This window comes from Budorcas taxicolor, chromosome 10 (assembly GCF_023091745.1).
Source record: "Budorcas taxicolor isolate Tak-1 chromosome 10, Takin1.1, whole genome shotgun sequence".
NCBI classification, from domain to species: Eukaryota; Metazoa; Chordata; class Mammalia; order Artiodactyla; family Bovidae; genus Budorcas; species Budorcas taxicolor.
The window spans coordinates 7,766,610-7,784,480 of NC_068919.1; the positions used below are offsets into that span (position 1 = coordinate 7,766,610).

General features: G+C 43.9%; 1 protein-coding gene across 1 annotated transcript in view; it reads left to right on the plus strand.

Annotated features, from left to right (window-relative positions):
- Window positions 1-16,380, plus strand: part of SV2C (synaptic vesicle glycoprotein 2C) — a 161,766-nt gene extending 145,386 nt beyond the window's left edge. The window contains exons 10-12 of the mRNA XM_052646763.1: window positions 606-809; window positions 1,290-1,449; window positions 15,742-16,380. Of these exons, the coding sequence (XP_052502723.1) occupies window positions 606-809; window positions 1,290-1,449; window positions 15,742-15,925 (548 nt within the window). The 3' untranslated portion in view covers window positions 15,926-16,380. The remainder of the gene's footprint in view (window positions 1-605; window positions 810-1,289; window positions 1,450-15,741) is intronic.
- Window positions 16,381-17,871: the final 1,491 nt, after the last annotated feature.

Genomic DNA, 17,871 nt, shown 5'->3' on the forward strand with positions numbered 1-17,871 from the left:
TTTTAGCAGAACCCACCATCATCTGCAACTCCTTTTGGCTAGATCCAAGATTCAGAACAAAACTCAACAGTGAATGCTGGTGACTGTCCAGTGAGACCAACTCTGGTTCCTCCATGGGTTCCTCCACCTAAACCGTCACTTGCAAATTCAGCTTCAAGGACCCAAGGAAAGTCCTTTTTCTTCTCACTGCCTCAGAGCCCTATAAAATGGCAGTAGTAAGGCTGATTCATGCACATTTTAGAACAAATTATTTTTGTAATTGTAGTGTAAAAGCTATTAGTACTCTAATGATGGTCCTTATGTAACATGATAATTAGAACAAAGTAACAACATAAAGGAGTCAGCAAGCAATATAATTAGCAATGACCAACCATAAGAAATCAGAAGATAATTGGACTCAATTTATTCCTTTATGCAATAAAGGTATTCCTTCCTTCAGCTGCATTGGGACCCTGTAACCCAGGGTCCTTGACTAGACCCTGTGCCTTGGCCAGCTCTGAAACCCTCAGGGAGCTTCCAATACCATGTTTTTTTTCTCAATTCTTGGCAAGTTTGCTCATATTGGTGTGCCAGCCTGATGCACTGAACTGTCTTTGTGTCCACAGATTTTGAGCCATATAAATTCATTAACTGCAGATTTCAAAACAGCACATTTTTGTACAATAAGACAGGATGCCAGTTTACCTTTGATGATGACTATAGTGCCTACTGGATTTATTTTGTCAACTTCCTGGGGACACTGGCGGTGTTGCCAGGGAACATTGTGTCTGCTCTCCTGATGGACAGAATCGGGCGCTTAACGATGCTAGGTATGTGCTTGCTTTCATGGAAAACATAGGCGCCACCCTTGCGATCTAGAGGGAGCCTGTCTCCTGTATTCCTCCCTACCCCCCTAGGATTTGCATCCCACAGAAATGAGGAGAAATCTCCTAAGACCTTTCATTAAGACTAAATTTTAGTTAAAAAAAAAAAAAGTCTCTAATTACATCTCATTTGAACCGCTTCTGTGAGTTAACAGACTGAGAAACCAATTATGTGTGACTAATGTCCATTTTTCTACTTAGGTAGCTGAGTAATTGGTGATGTGTGTTTCATGCTTGCTGTGTTCAGAAGGTAGTTGAGAAGTAAAGCTTATATACAGATAAATACACCTGTAGCTGAGCTTTTAGAACCCAGAGTGCAGTTTCCTCTTGGGATTCAGTTTTGCTGTGAGATCTCAGAGAACCAGGGGTCCTTGCTCTACTGAGATGACAGGAAACACCCCCACCTTTTGTCTGCTATGTTGGCAGGTGGCTCTATGGTGCTTTCGGGGATCAGCTGTTTCTTCCTTTGGTTTGGCACCAGCGAATCCATGATGATAGGCATGCTGTGTCTGTACAATGGGTTGACCATCTCGGCCTGGAACTCTCTTGATGTGGTCACCGTGGAGCTGTACCCTACAGATCGGAGGTATGTTAAAATGGGCCTCCAGCAAGAGGTGCTCTGAGCCCCATGGGACCACTGAAAATCAGCCAAACTTCTCATTTCCTCCCCAAAGTGAAATTCCAAAGAAAAAAAATCTGGCTTATGAAGCTGTAGGTTCTATTCATATCTTTCATTTATTCTTCATTTTTGTAATAAAGCCAAACATGATTTCTTCTTCATTGACTATTACACTCAGTACCATAAAAATGTTATTACTTTGAAAACAGTTTGTAGATTAGTTTCACAATTTGAAAACATTCCTGGGGATTCATGATGATTGCTGAGAAGGGAAAGTCATGAATTCAGTGCTAAATATTACATTGGAATAGTTACAGTGGAAATTGTTCCCAGATCTTTATAGCTTTATTTTATTTATAGCTAGATTTTTTTATAGCAATGTGTATATTATATGGTTAACTATATGTAATATGTGTATTATATAGTTAAACATATATTCAGTATTAGCATTAAATATATATACTAAATATTACAGTTACATTTAACTAAAATGTGGTATGGGAAAATCAGGTTTGCCTAGGAACTGTGAAGGCTTTTGAGTATATATGAGCATTTAATTTATTAGAACATTAATAACACATTGAAGTAACACTTTGAGGATTTGTTTTCTTTTTATTTATTTTGGGTGTGCTGGGTCTTTGTTGCTGCACAGGCCTTTCTCTAGTTAGGGGGCTGGGGGCGCTCTAGTTACGGGCAGTGGGGGCAACTGGAGAGTGCAGTGCCCGGGCTTCTCATTGCGGAGGCTTCTCTTGTTGGGGAACATGGGCCCTAGGGCAGGCAGGCTTCGGTACTGCAGCACGTGGGTTTAGCAGCCACAGTTCCCGAGCTCTCAAGCACAGGCTCAACACTTGTGGCACCTGGGCTTGGTAGCTTCCATGCTCATGGGATCTTCCCAGATCAGGGATTGAACCCATGTCTCCTGCATTGATGGGTGGATTCTTTACCACTGAGCCACCAAGGAAGCTCTGAAGTTTGTTTTTTTTTAAACCTGATTTTTTTTTTTTTGAGGTTTAGTCGATGTTCAATATATATAAGTTTCAGATGTACAACATAGTGACTCAACTTTCAAAGGTTATATCCACTTATAGTTATTAGAAGATATTGGCTATATTCCATGTGTTATACAATATGTCCTTGCAGCTTATTTATTTTATACATCTACTCATATATTTTAAAAAGAACATGTGGGGGAATATGGTTGCTAGCAGGAGTTACTCGGACAAGGAAGCCAGTGGAGGGAATTAACCGTGCCCATGGCTCAGCTTGCTGGCTATGAGGAAGATGTAGTGAAGCAGGGAGGGATCAGCTGCAAGAGCCTCTGTGGACCCCTCATCGGTCCTGAGAGGGTCTTTACCTCATGTTTGCAAATGCCTAGATGAGCTCTGCATTAAGGCAACACAGAGAGTCTCCAGAACACACCCCTTGACCTTGCTGGTCTTCTGAAGGGAAGCCCAACACCTTTCCAGTGACCACAAAAAGATCACCATTAGAATAAAACTACGCATCTGTTCCCAAAATGGAGACACACAGACTCTGCACTTCATATCATAAAAAGGACAAGACAGTAGGGCTTTGGGGTGGAGCTTCAGCAGCCGACTCATGGAAAGAATAGGAGCCCTGTTTTGCCTTTTGCCGCACGTGAAGACAAATGGCCTTTGCCTTTTATTTTGTGCCTGCTCTGTCACCATGGAGCCCTGTCTGCTCGAGCATGGAGTCAGGACTCTCTGGACTTTGAAGTGGAGGAGGGTTTTTCCTAGGACAGTGTAGAGGCATTTGGGACATCAATTTTCACTGATCCTGAGCCCCTTCTTTTATCTGTTGGCCACAGTGGGGTACATTCGCTGCATGCCCAGACTTTCTAACCTATATTTCTTCTTCATGAATTTCTATTACCAAGCTTACAGGAACCCTATATGTTCTCCTGTATCCACCTCCCTGCAGACCATTGGGAACTCTGATGGACGTCTCCTTATCAGATATTCTAATCAGGAACCTCCTGTTGATGACTTAGGCTCTGAAAGGGACCATGCAACCCATGTCCAGCATCTCCTTCCTTCCTTCAACCGACAGTAGTTCTCTTTTGTGGGCAAGCTCCTGGGGTGGATGTCATGGATCTTGGACGAGGGTGCTGCCAAGGCAAGATCAAGACTCTGCAGCTTTCTTTTGTGCTCATTCTGTAAACTGGGCCCAGATGTGAATTAAACTAGACATTTAAGCTAAGCCCCTCCATGTTAAAGCAAAGTTATTTCATAGACTGCGACCTTTTAATTTTGCATTATAAAAGTTTGATACTATTTTAGATGAATCAGCCCCTTATCCCTCTGCTATAGAATGGAAGGATGAAGGGTGAGTACTCTCCTGTGGCAAGATCCTGGCTTTAAAACAAAACACCATGAACTGGGCAGGGCGTCCATAAAAAACATGGACCTGCTGTGTTTCTGTTCTCAGAAAGGTTAAACATCAGCAAGATAGAGACAGAAATTGCTCTGTGTATTAGTTCAGGATCTCTGAGAAGCAGCAGACAAAATGGGGTTAAACATGCACAGATTTTGTTAAAAGAAATGCAAGTTATGAGAGAAAACAGGGAGAGAGATGTAGTCTTGACCACAACGTGAGGCTGAGCCCCATGAAAGAGTGAAGAAGGAAGACCATTTGGGTGGAAGTGTTCAAGGCCACCAGTGAGCAGTCTCAGGAAGGCTTGGCATTGCTGTGCTAAAAGTCAGCTTCGGAGGAGTCCTGCTTGTCCTGGGGGCACCAGCCTGCCATAGTATTCCTCTTACATTCAGTTACTGGAGCAGTGAAACGGAAATGCATTTCAGAGCATGGCAGCTGGACCAGGACTCAGAAATTGGCAAAGTGCATCCTCACTTTGACCATGCTGCTAGCAAATATTCACCACTTAATTTGATATTACCAGATAACATACAGGAAGTCACTTTCTTAATGATGGAGAGATAACTTATCTGCCAGAGCTGCATTGCTAGCACCATAATGAGTTAGCTGGCACGACCTACGCTGTTTCAGGCTAAAACCTTCTCTTCTATCTCCACTGCGGTCCTCTGGGTCTCATGGGAGGGCTCCACTGAACTGTGGCTCAGCTGTTAGAGGTAAACCCCAAGTGTTTTGTGTGTGGTACCCTCTGGCTTCCTCTCCCCGTGGAAGGCGAATAGAATACATCCCGACTTCTGGTTAGAGGCTATAATTGTTTCATACCAGAACTTTAGCACTGTCAGCTCCTTGCGCAGTTTCTAGAATCTGTCCTTAATGATCAGAAAAGAACACTCTGATTCCAGACCCCAGACTAAAAAGTAGCCTCTTGAGAATCCCAGGGCAAATGATTCTATTCAGGGAACATAACTTAGGATATAATCTAAGTGCTATGAAAGTTGCAACACTTGAAAGCCACACTTGTCACCCACAGTATGGACTTGATCTGTGATGTTATACCTCTGACTGTTGGTAGGGGTTACATTTGCATTTACTGTGAAAGCACCGTTCACCTCTATAGAGCTTCCCACTGGATCTGCAGGGCATTTCAGGACCTACTCTGGAGAGGCGCTCTGTCTCTTCACTCATATGATGAGAATTAGTAATTCCTCACATTCCCTTCCCTACTGTGCATCAAGAGACAGAGTGTCCGTGTCACTGTTTCATCTCCAGGGTCCAGACATTTGCTTTGCCCCTCCTCATCTTGATTTGCACTCTTGTATTCGGGTATTCTAGTTTTGTCTTTTATGCACGCGTGCATGCTGAGTTACTTAAGTTGAGTCCGACTCTTTGCAACCCTATGGACTGTAGTCCACCAGGCTCCTCTGTCTATGGGATTTCCCAGACAAGAGTACTGGAGTGAGTTGCCTTGCCTTTATCCAGGGCATCTTCCTGACCCAGGGATCGAACCCACATCTCCTGTGGCTCCTGCATTGCAGATGGAGTCTTTACTGCTGAGCCACCCAGGAAACCCTTTGTCTTTTATAAGCTACTCTAAATTGTGTAATAAAGAGGCAGGAAATGTTGAAATTAAAATGGTGTGTACTTATGAGCAGCACCTTTTCTGTGCTAGAGAAAATAAAGCTGAACAGTCACTGCAAACACTTTTTAAAAGGGAAAGTTTTTTTTTCCCCTCCATGCTCAATACTTTACTTTTGGTCATTAGATCTGGAGCTGTTTTTTTCCCAATACCAAGTAATTCTTTAATTCCCAGTAGACACCAACTCGATGGACATGAATCTGAGTGAACTCCGGGAGTTGGTGAGGGACAGGGAGGCCTGGCGTGCTGCAGTTCATGGGGTCACAAAGAGTTGGACACGACTGAGCAACTGAACTGAACTGAACTGAGACACCTACTGGATGTTCTAAAATGTAACTCAGTTCTGATATAACCTACCATGGAGAGGGAATGGCAACCCACTCCAGTATTCTTGCCTGGAGAATTCCTGGACAGAGGAGCTTGGTGGGCTACAGTCCATGGGGTCGCAAAGAATCTGACATGACTGAGTGACAAGCATGTGTGCAAGTACGTGCATGCATGCACACACACACGCATGTGCACACACACACACACACACACACACACACACTTGGAGATAGCATCAGATTCCACAGGTTAAGGACTCCATCCCCACAAGAGTGCCTTCATTTCAGACACCAAACACAAGTCAGATCATCACCTGTACATCTGACCAACTGGCTGCACATTGGAGTTCTCATGATGCCCTCCTCAGGTTTGATAACTTGGCAGAATGGCTCACAGAACTCAAGGAAACATTTCCTCACATTTACTGATGTATTATAAGACATTCCAGCTCAGGAGCAGCCAGACAGAAGAGATGCACACACTGGGCCAGGTGTGAATGGCAGGGGAGCACAACGCTCTGTGCCCCATCCAGGCCCACCCCTTCCCAGTGCTTCTGTGCGCTCACCAACCGGGAAGCCCATCAAATCTAGCTGTTCAAGAGATTTTATAGAGCTTCATCTCCAGCCCTGTGTCCCCAACTCCCTAAATAACCTCTAATCACTTGCTCTTTTCTGGTAATGATTCCAAAATTCAGCCTTTGTGCACCGGTGCCTTATCAAATCTCCAAGACAGAGTTTTGGGTGAAGTAGAAAAGAATAAGTTTATTGCTTTGCCAGACAAAGAGGGACACACAGGCTTTTGCCCTCGAAAACTGTCCCAACCCCAGAAGATTTTGTGAGGAGTTATTATAGCAAGTTATTATAGTTCAAGGGCAGGGCTGCTGATAAGATTAGACTGTGTGATTAGGGCCTACACTCCTTTATTCTATTTTTAACACCAAAAACATTTGTATTGGGGTATAGCCCTTTAACAATGTTGGGGTAGTTTCAGTGAATAGTGAAGGGACTCAGCCATACATATACAGGTGGCTATTCTCTGGCCTCAGGTAATCTAATGAGTTCTGGCTCTGAGCTCTTCTTGAAGAGCTTCTCTGGGTCCTTTAATCTGGAATGAAGAATGCTGACATCTTCCATTTGTTGGGGGTTTTAGTTCTCTGTGTTCAGTCTGTCCTACTCTTTGTGACCCCATGGACTGTAGCCCACCAGGCTCCTCTGTCCATGGAATTTTCTGGGCAAGATTACTGGAGTGCGTTGCCATGTCCTACTCCAAAGGACCTTCCTGACCCAGGGATCCAACCCTAGCCTCTTGCATCTCATGCATTGGCAGGTGGGTTCTTTACCACTGCATGCCTGGGAAGCCTTAAGGATATGTCTGTGTGTATCGCTTGAGGTAGAATCAGGACCCTGCCCCAAGCCTGCACTATTGTTTCTTGACTCCTCCCTTGTCTCAGCATCCCTTCCCTTCCCTGATTAGCAATAGTTTGAATCTGCCCCTGGGACTCAAGGAGACCTCATGGAGTTTGGAGTCTATTCCCTACAAACAAGGAATGGGGGACATGGAAAGGCTTCAGTGCTCAGAAGCCCCACAGGGTCCTGCTAAGTTTCAATTATAGATCACCATAACAGATGTAATAGTAATGGAAATATTTGGTGAGCATTACCAAAATGTGACCCAGAGACATGAAGTGAGCAAATACTGCTGGGAAAATGATGCTGATAGACTTTCCAGACCCAGAGTTGCCACAAATGGTCAATTTGTTAAAAAAAAAATACAGTATCTTTCAAGTATAATAAAATGATGTACCATAAAATGAGCTATGTCTGAACCTAGGGTAAGGTCCAGAAGACTCCTGAGTACAGGAGCTTATATCATCCTGGAGTTTGGGGTGCACTGCCCTGCCAGCATGTGGATGCATTCACCAATCTGAAAGCTCTCTAGATTTATGAAGAGTTCATTATGTGAGCATGATTGATTAAATCATCGGCCACTTGTAATTGAACTCAATCTTTAGCCTCTCTCCCCTCCCTAAGGTGGGGTGGGATAGGCTGCAATTTCCAAGCCTCTCATCATATGGTTAGCTTTTATGGAGACCAACCCCATCTTGAGCAAACCTCAAATTAAAGCAATGGTAATATATAATTTTCTTTTATTATGCAGAAAATCCAAGGTTTTAAAGACTGATAAAAACTCAATATTAACTGGAAGGGATCATGGTGAAATTACTGCTTAGAGGCTGTTGTGGGAATTCTAAAAACAGGTGCAACATTTTTGGAGGGGAGAATCTAGCAACCTAACTGTTTCTCCCTGTAGGTAAAGTGCTTCCTCTGGCTGCTTTCAAGATTTTTCTCTTTGTCTTGGTGTAGATTTCTTTGGGTTCTCACATTTGGGATTCCTTCAGCTTCTTGAATCTGTAGATTTGTGTCCCTTGCCAAATTTATGAACCATTATTTCAAATTTCAGCTATTATTTATTTGAATACTTTCTCTTCTCCTTCTTGAATTCCAGTGACATAAGTATTAGATCTCTTGTTAAGGTCCTACAGGTTGCTGATGCTCTTTTTTTTAAGTCTATTTTCTGTTTTTCAAATTGGATTTCTATTGTTCTACCTTCAATTTACTGATTCTTTCATTTCTCTCCTTCATTCTGCTGTTGAGCCTGATCACTAAGATTTTTATTTTGGTTATTGTATTTTTCATTTATAAAATTTCAGTTTGGTTCTTCTTTATGTCTTCTACTTCTTTCCTGAGACTTTCTATCTTTTCTATCTTTTGATGATGTGTTCTATATTTCAAGTGTATTCAGGAGTTTCAAGCATGTTCGTAATACCCAGGGATTGAACCGGGTCTCCTGCATTACTGGCAGATTCTTTACCATCTGAGCCATCAGGGAAGCCCTCATAATTGCCTACTGAAGCCTTATTGTCATGATGGCTTGAAAATCTTCGTCAGATAATGCTAACATCTCCGTCATCTCAATGTTGACATCTCTTTATTGTCGCTTTCTATTTGAGATCTTCCAGGTTATCCAGTGGAGAAGGCAATGGCACCCCACTCCAGTACTGTTGCCTGGAAAATCCATGGACGGAGGAGCCCGGTGGGCTGCAGTCCATGGGGTCGCTAAGAGTCGGACACGACTGAGTGACTTCACTTTCACTTTTTTCTTTCATGCATTGGAGAAGGAAATGGCAACCCACTCCAGTGTTCTTGCCTGGAGAATCCCAGAGACGGCGGAGCCTGGTGGGCTGCCATCTGTGGGGTCGCACAGAGTCCGACACGACTGAAGCGACTTAGCAGCAGCAGCAGCAGGTTATTCAGATGGCAAGTAGTATTCAATTGAAAGCAGTCATTTTCATATTATGTTCTGAGGCTTCTGATCTTATTTAAGCCTTTAGTTTTGGTTGGCTTCCCCAGACACCTGTCTTGGAGGAGAAGGGATGCCACCCTTTACTGCCTGGAAGTAGATGTCCAGGTTCCCATTCAACCTCCATTGACACCCGAGAAAGGGTGTCCTCATTCCTGCTGCACAGGGGTGGGAGTCCAGGCTCCCCTCATGATTATTGATACTGTGAAGGGAAAGAAGAGACAAGCTCATTACTGGCCAGGAGGGATGAAAATCCTAGCTTCCTACTTAGCCTCCCCTCCACACCACCCCAGTGGTGATGCTGAGGCCCCTCATTACAGGTCCATGAGGGTGGGAGTCCAGGTTCTCCACTCGACCTTTGTTGGTGTGGCTGGAAGTTGAGTTACAATTTTTTTCTGGTATTTGGTTGGAGAAGAGAGGTTATCATCTAAGTATTTTCTGTCTTGCTAGGATGCCTCCATCCTGGCCCTTTGGATAGAGAGAGCAGGCTTTGGTTTGGGTGTTACTTAAATCTGTACCTGTTGGTATTTCCTTCTGCCAGCTTCTTAAGTTCCAAGTCTCAGGTCTATGAAGCAAAAAGAAAATGCAGGAGCTCACCATTCCCCAGGTCTGCAGCAGCTCTGCCAGTTTTCTTTATCTTCCAGAGTTGTCTTAGGTTTATTATATAACATTGAGGACTTCTAGCTATGTTTAATAGGAAGAATAAGAAAAATATGTCTATCCATCTCAGTATGAATTTTAATATTGTTCATTTATTTACTCAATAACTTTTTTGGAAATGTCTGTGTTACAACCCAGTTGTATGACTGTCTGCTGTGGCTCTCAGCACCCTCCCATTAGGTCTGAGTGGGGCTCTGGGAATCAGTTTCTAAGAAGCTTACCTGGTATTTGGAGGTGTACAGACGTGTCCATCAACTATGGCCTTAGATGAACTCCAGGTTGCCTCCCAGGGCTCACTTTCATTCTGTCATTATTTATCCCAGCCCAGGGACTCACTTTCTAGCTGAGGTTTATCAGATAAATGATAAGACACAAAGGCTTCCATTATGAACTGTCTGTGAATATATTTGCATTTAAACCGGAACAGGCAATAATACAACCCTTGGTGGTTGTAGGCTGGGAGGGAGCTGGAGGCCCACTTTGGGCCCAGGGGTTCCTTCAAGCTCACAGCTGCAGGGAAGTCCTCCACTTGTTTGTAAGGCAGGCCCTGCTTGCCGAGATACAGGATGCCATCTTCTAAGTTAAGGAGGACACATACTCACAGCACACACCTACACTTACTGCTTAGATGAGACACATTTTCTCTTCCTTTGAAAACTAGAAAGCAGTTGAATTCAGTCTTTCCTGATTTCAGAATGTGAAACTTGGGTTTTTTTCTTCCGCAAAAGCAAGGTGATAGTCTGGCATCAATAAACAAACATGGACCAACTAATGTCCATTAAAATGCCCATCTGGGATTAGTAGATACAGGTGTGTTTGTTGCTCAGTTGTGTCCAACTCTGTGCGACCCCATGGACTGTAGCCCATCAGGCTCCTCTGTCTGTGGAATTCCCCAGGCAAGAACACTGGAATGGGTTGCCATTTCCTCCTTCAGGGGATCTTCCCAACCCAGGGACTGAACCAAGGTCTCCTGCATTGCAGGCAGATTCTTTACTGCCTGAGACACCAGAGAAGCCCAGTAGATACAGACTACTATATATAAAATAAACAACAAAGTCCTGCTGTATCACACGGAGTTATACTCAGTCTCCTGTAGTAAACCATAATGGAAAAGAATATGTGTGCGCTTATGTATAGACACATATGCACACGCATATGTATAAAACTGAATCACTTTGCTGTACACCAAAAACTAACACAACACTGTAAATTAACTTTACTTCAGTTTTTTTTTTAATGCCCATTACAGAAATATTGTATTTTGAAGGTATCAGAAAATTCCTTAGTTCATTTCACAAGCATCCTTTGCATCCTTGTGCCAGTCCTGAAAGAAGTTGTGATGAGTCTCTGTAAAAGGCTCCACAGCCCCACCCTAGAGATGTAGCCAGGACCTAAATAAGGCTAAACACCAAAGGGAGAGCCCTGAGGTTTAGGAGGGGAGCGGAAGGAGGCCAGTCCAGCAGGGAGAGTTTTCACTGCTGTCCAGAGTCCAGCTAATAGTTGGAAGGAAAGGAAATGATGCAGGTTAGATGAGAAACTGATTGCCTCTAGTGAAAATGAGCTGTGCAAAGCGGCATAAAGTAAGACAGCAGGTCCAGGGAGAGGGCAAGAGAAGAGGTCATGCAAATCCTTAGGAGTGGCCTCCCCTGAGGACCATGGTGTGTCTCATGGTCCTCAGTCTCCCCACGCCACATCATGAACGTGTTCTCTTGGCGGTGTTGCACTGTGTGATATATCCTACTGAACACATCCAAACAAAGAAGATCCTGTATGTGAAGGGGGCTTCCCAGGTGGCGCTAGCGGTAAAGAAGCCGCCTGCTGATGCAGGAGACATGAGACGTGGTTTCGATCCCTGGAGAAGGAAGTGGAAACCCACTCCAGTGTACTTGCCTAGAGAATCCCATGAACAGAGGAGCCTGACAGGCTATAGTCCATAGGGTTGCAAAGAGTCGGACATGACTGAAGTGACTTAGCATGCAAGCGTATATGTAAAGGTGTTCGTTGCAATCTTGTTTATGTTCCCCCAAGTTTGGAAAGCTCTAATTATCCAATGTTCTGGTTATAGAAATAATGGTTCTGTACTAAATCATTTCATTTTAAATAAAACACAAATCACCTGGGACAAGCAGCTTTATGATTGATTGGGGGAAAGCAGAAAAGGAAAGCTGTAGAAATCCTGTGATTTGCAAAAACATGGATATGATTGGATACTAAAGGGAATTCAGAAACAAAAAACATTTGTTGGAGAGGTGGAGTGGATGTTTTTCTTTTGTAGGTTCTGTTAGAACATAACAGTAAATCGAAACCAATTCAAAAGTGCAGATATTTCTGGAAGAATTGCAGTCATGTCCGACTCAGTTTTATTTGGCAAGCGAAGGAAAATACATCCTCAAGGTGTGAGGGTGGGCCTACCGAAAAGAGGCAAAGAGAAGCCGGAGGCTCAATTTTGGCTCTTCTTTTTATATGTTTTCTCTCCTCCCCTTGAGCCTGTCCTGTGTAAACTGGGCTAGCCAGGAGGGCTGTTTGCTTCACCTGAGGTTCTCACTCTGGTCCTCGGACCTGCCTTTGTTCTATTTTCCTGTACTTTTTCCTTTCTTTGTCTTTTAGCCACCACTGTTTTAGACCCCTTTTCCTTATTCTAACTTCGTAACACCACCCTCCAAAGACTTGAGCACAAGGTGGCTTGTGCTTGGGGTGTTTGTGGAAGTTCATGGCTTCCTTTAAATAAGAACAAGGAAACGAATGAACTAATAAAAAGCTTGTTTACTTATACACAGATAATCCCAAGCCACTCTGAGAATGATTTTTCTAATACAACTGTGTCTGCTGTGTATAGAAAATCACACCCTCCAGCTTCAAGTATTTGAAGAAATAACTTACCTGTTATTTCACACAGTCATGTTTTCTGGAGTACCAACACTAATTTAAGGAGGCTGTGTGCTTTGTATCCACACCAGATTGTCATCTAAACAACTGCCTCTGCTTGATAAATGGAAGCAGAGATTCTTAGGAGATAAGAATTTGACCGTCTTATTTAGAGGCTTCAGATACCAGATGCTCCTGACACGTCTCTCTCGGTGCTGCTCTGAGGTCTCAGGAAGTCCTCTATTCCTCTGTTATAGTTTCAGTAATAAAAGGAGATAGCTGCCTGTATTTTATACCCTGTTCTGAGTTGTGCCCGAGTTTGATAGCTTGGCAAAATGCAGTTATTTTAGCCCCAGTGCAAATTCTCCCTGGCTCACTTGGCAGTTTTAGCGTCAAGAGACTTCTTCATACAGAATGTTTCCCATTCGCTTATCAGTAACACACACGCCAGCCATTTTCCTCAGAACAATACAGCTTATCTCACTACCATAAGATGTATTGGGTAATTTATACTTCTAGAATCTAGAAACTAACATATAGTTTAAGAAAAAAAAAAGTGGAAGAAGCTAGTCTGAAAAGGCTGCACACTATATAATTTGAGTTATATGACATTCTGGAAAAGACAAAACTATGGAGATAGTAAAAGGATCAGAGGTTGCCAAGATTTCTGGGGCATTGAAACTGTTATTCTGCATGATGCTATAGTGGTGGATACATGTCATTATACATTTGTCAGAACCCATAAAATATACAGCACAGTGAGCTCTGATGTAAACTATGGACTTTAATTCATAATAATATATTAATTTTGGCTCATCAGTTGTAACAAGGGGCTTCCAAGGTGGCTCGGTGGTGAAGAATCCGCCTGCCAATGCAGGACACACAGGAGACACGGGTTCGATCCCTGGTTTGGGAAGATCCCCTGGAAGAGGGCATTGCAACCCAATCCAGTGTTCTTGCCTAGAAAACCCCACAGACAGAGAAGTCTGGTGGACCGTAGTCCATGGGGTCACGTGGACTCGGACACAACTGAGCATGCATGCACGCATGAGTTATGAAAAATGAACCACACTAAGATGTTAACAATAGAGGTGCAAGGCGAGGGATGATATGGAAATTCTCTTTTTTTTTCCACTCAATTTTTGGAACCTTAAAACTGCTCAAAAAAATCTTTTAATTAGAAAAACAAAAATAGTTTGGCCTCATGGCATCTCCATGGAGCTAGGGAAAGCCGAAGATGATGGTGTCATTCTACTTAAGTATTCTGTGGTACCCAACATGTAACCTTCAAGCAATTTCATTTGAAAATAGTTATCAGTACATTAAATCTCCTATCTCTCTGGTGGTTGCTGCTATTGCTAGTCTCTTTCTTTAAAAACAAACCAAAAAGAAAAAGAAGCATACACAATGAGCTCACCCTCTTTTCGAGAAGTTCCTGTTTCCTCCATCAGAGATTCTGTTACACACCTTCCAAGATCCAAACAGTTGGCGACTTTGCGCCACTGCAGAGGTTGCTTACTCCACGTTCTAGGTGTTTTGGCCAAAAAAGAAAGGTAGCGCTTGCTGCCCTTTGTAGGTCTGTTCTGACCAGCAAAATGAATGGCTTGGTTCCTTCAGCACAAGAGGGGTGCTCTTCCCTTTCCTGTGGTGTGGGAAGGGGGATGGCTGTATAATCCCTGTAGTAAATATCTACACGTTGTAGAAAGTATCCCTTGGAATAGCGTAAGTCGTGATAAGTAGTTGTCCTGACTAGCCAAAGGAAAACCTACACTTAACAAATTCACAAATCAGTCAAAGAAAGATGTGTACTAAGTACTGCATTTTACAGCATATAAAATACATTTCTCTCTAGAGGGGAAAAAATGTATCCAGCAGTTACCCTGCATTCAATGTGCCTTTATTACACATATGTACCCAGTCACAGGCAAAAAAAAAAAGCAGTGAGCTGGCATAAAGGCAGAGGAAATCCGTATTATCTCATGATGTCAGCAGTATCAGTACTCTCATGAACAACATGAAATTTCTTGCCTGGAAGACCACAGTAAAATTATATTCAACACCCAGAAAGATAGTAAAAGTTTTCTTTTCTGAAGAATGTCTTAAGAAATGGGGTGTGTCTTATTTATATACCACCTGACATATGTCAGCAGAGTTAAGCAAGGTTTTCTATGGGCCTTCAATCTGATTTTCCTCTGTTTTGGGCTTGATTATCCATCTAGAACTCTGATGAGGGTGCAAGAAATATGTCCCTAGCTCATTTGAGGCCACCAAGCTCAGGAATCAGTTTCTACTTGCTACCAAAAACGTGTGGGATGAAGTCCTAATAGTTCACCTCCATGGTTCAAGAAAAATGAATGCAACCCAGTCATCCTGGATTTTCTCTGAAAGTTCCTATGCTCTATAATTATTTAAAACATCATAAATGAACTAAACTAAGAGGAAGTAGGGAGTAGAAAGTAAAATTCAAAGACATATATGGGCATACATTTTAATTTAGTTCTGGAAGAGAGAAGAAACTTTTCTGACTCTCTGAATGACCTTTCTCTTTCTGTTCACTAATAAACGCTTAGGTAGAATAAGAATCAGTCAAGGTGGCAAGAAAGTCAACAGAGGGCTGCAGGACCGATACCAGCAGCTGGGGTTCTCTGCTTCCAGATGTGCTGACAGATATCTGATGACTTGCTCTAAGGACGCACAGGGCTTCCCTGGGGGCTCAGTGCTAAAGAACCCACCTGCCAATGCTGGAGACGTGGGTTCCATCCCTGGGCCAGGAAGATCCCCTGGAGAAGGAAATGGCAACCCACTCCAGCATTCTTGTCTGGGAAATCCCGCAGACAGAGGAGCCTGGCTGGCTACAGTCCATGGGTCACAAAGAGTCAGACACAACTGAGCGACTAAACAGGGCATACAGAATAGTCTACGTGAAGATCACTGATAATTCTTGTAGGAGACACTTGTGTCTAAAGTTGGACTCTGGGAAGACACTTTCTCAGCCTTGTTCATGTCTCTGTCCTTTGCAGGGCAACAGGCTTTGGCTTCTTGAATGCACTGTGCAAAGCAGCGGCCGTCCTGGGAAACTTGATATTTGGCTCCCTGGTCAGCATCAGCAAAGCTGTGCCCATCCTGCTGGCCTCCACCGTGCTGGTGTGCGGAGGACTCGTGGGGCTGCGCCTGCCTGACACACGAACCCAGGTCCTGATGTAATGGGAAAAAAGCCATCCATCCTATACTTCCTTCTCCTGCCCTGGGTCAACTCCCCCTACTGACTCAAGGCTCCAGAAAGGTGGTCAAATACCAGAACACTAACCTGCTGTGACGACAAAGTAGATGCCTACCGTCTCATCCCTTCAGTGTGATTGTGCAGGGTTTGGGGTTTGGTTTTTTTCTTTTTTTTTTTTCATGCATTGTTGTCTTTCCTAACTGTGATGCTACTGCCTTCCAGAAATCAGAATTTTTTAAGTGTCTTGTGAGTCGAGCCTTCCCAAGATCCTCCTCATTGAAGGTTCAGAAGCTAAGAAGAGGACTGGACTGCTGTCAGAAACAATCCTGCTCCTAATTCAGCATTCACGGGAAAGATAAATCGGCGTATTAGTGCATCTGTGCTGAGGGGAGAGATTTTTTTTTTGCAGTGATATTTCCTGTTTACTTAGAAAAGGACACCCAGCAATTCTTGCTGTTACAGCAGGGCCTTTCAAAAGAAAAGAAAAAAAAAAGCCCTGCGGCACCAAACTGAACTGGGTGGGGCTCTTTCAGGCTTGACAATTAAGATGACTCTGCTGACAAGAAAAATAGAGGCTCTGCAGTTGGCAACAAAGATCTGAGGGCGGCATGAGCAAGATTTCTGCCAGGAAGCCTGACGAAGTTCTGCAAAATACTAGGAAAGGGGCCTTTAGTCGTGTCTGTGATTGTGGCACGTGGTTCAGAATGTCAGATGGTCATAACTCAGATCTTCAGCCTGCCTTCGCCTCCACCCTGCTCCCACCCCCGGCTGCCATCCGTCTTGCCAGATAACACAATCAGTGGGAAAAAACCACTTTCTAACTGGATCTGCCCACCTGATTCCACCATTCTGGCAAACTCTCTCGAGATTGTCAGCCATCTAAGTTGTTTTAAGTTGAAAGTGAGTTAGAAAAAAAAAAGAAAAAAAAAAAAAAAAAGAAAGTGAGTTAGAAATTCAGACCTAAGCCATTTGCCAAATGATACCTCAAGGGGACCAGTGTCTTGGGGCCAGTGTCCCTGGGGAAGTGACATTGGATTTTCTAACAGTGCCCCTGGCTGGAGCCAGTCAGTGTGTTCCTAGCCGCTGCCTCTGTGTGAAATGCTGCCTCTGCGTGAAATCGCAGCCTGCTGAGCTCCGTGGAGCCCTTGGGCGGACAAGGGTTGCATCTCCTGGGGGCTTTTGGCTGCTCACTTAGCCTCTGGAATCCTCCTGGCCTGCAAGAGAGAGGTTAGCAGGACATTCCCACAGGCTGTCAGCTATGTGACCTTCTCACCCCTTGGGGCCGCCCCTCCTCCATGCTGGTCCTTTTTACTCCTCTTCTTTGAAATCTGAGACCTCCAAGTCGACTTGCAGTGATGACCAGCAGCCAGGAATAAATCCCATATTAAAACAATCTTCCTTTTTTAAATTCCCTGTGTCTTGTTAGAGGGCTATCCTTGTTACTTATTATAGGCATTTCCAATAGGTCATGGCCCTGGGCCTCCAGGAAGGGAGAGCCTTTGTTTCCAAGAGTCCTGACACTCAAAGATGTCTTCACCCCAGAGGGCACTCCGCCTCTCTCTCCCCTTCCTCCTGATCCTCCTAGAGCTCCAGACTGCAGGGTTCAGACTGTGAAAAGCTGCTTTCATTAACATAAGCCATTAATAGACTCTCCCTTGAAGTAATTCAGGCCCATATGGGGCAGCAGCCTGGTGTGGGGGTGCTGACGGTAAGAGGGCAGCTCCCTGGGGATGCAGGCTCCTGGCCAGAATACCAGGAAAACTCAAACCCCAAGCTACAAAGGCGGCTGGAAGAAGGCAAACCAGTAAAGACTAGACAGGATCTAGTAGAACAATATCAACAAATCTATTAGAACAATGTCAACGGAGAGAAGCAGAACCCTCACCTCTGCCTTCCGGAATACTGTTGGAAAACAAAGACAAGTCAGACA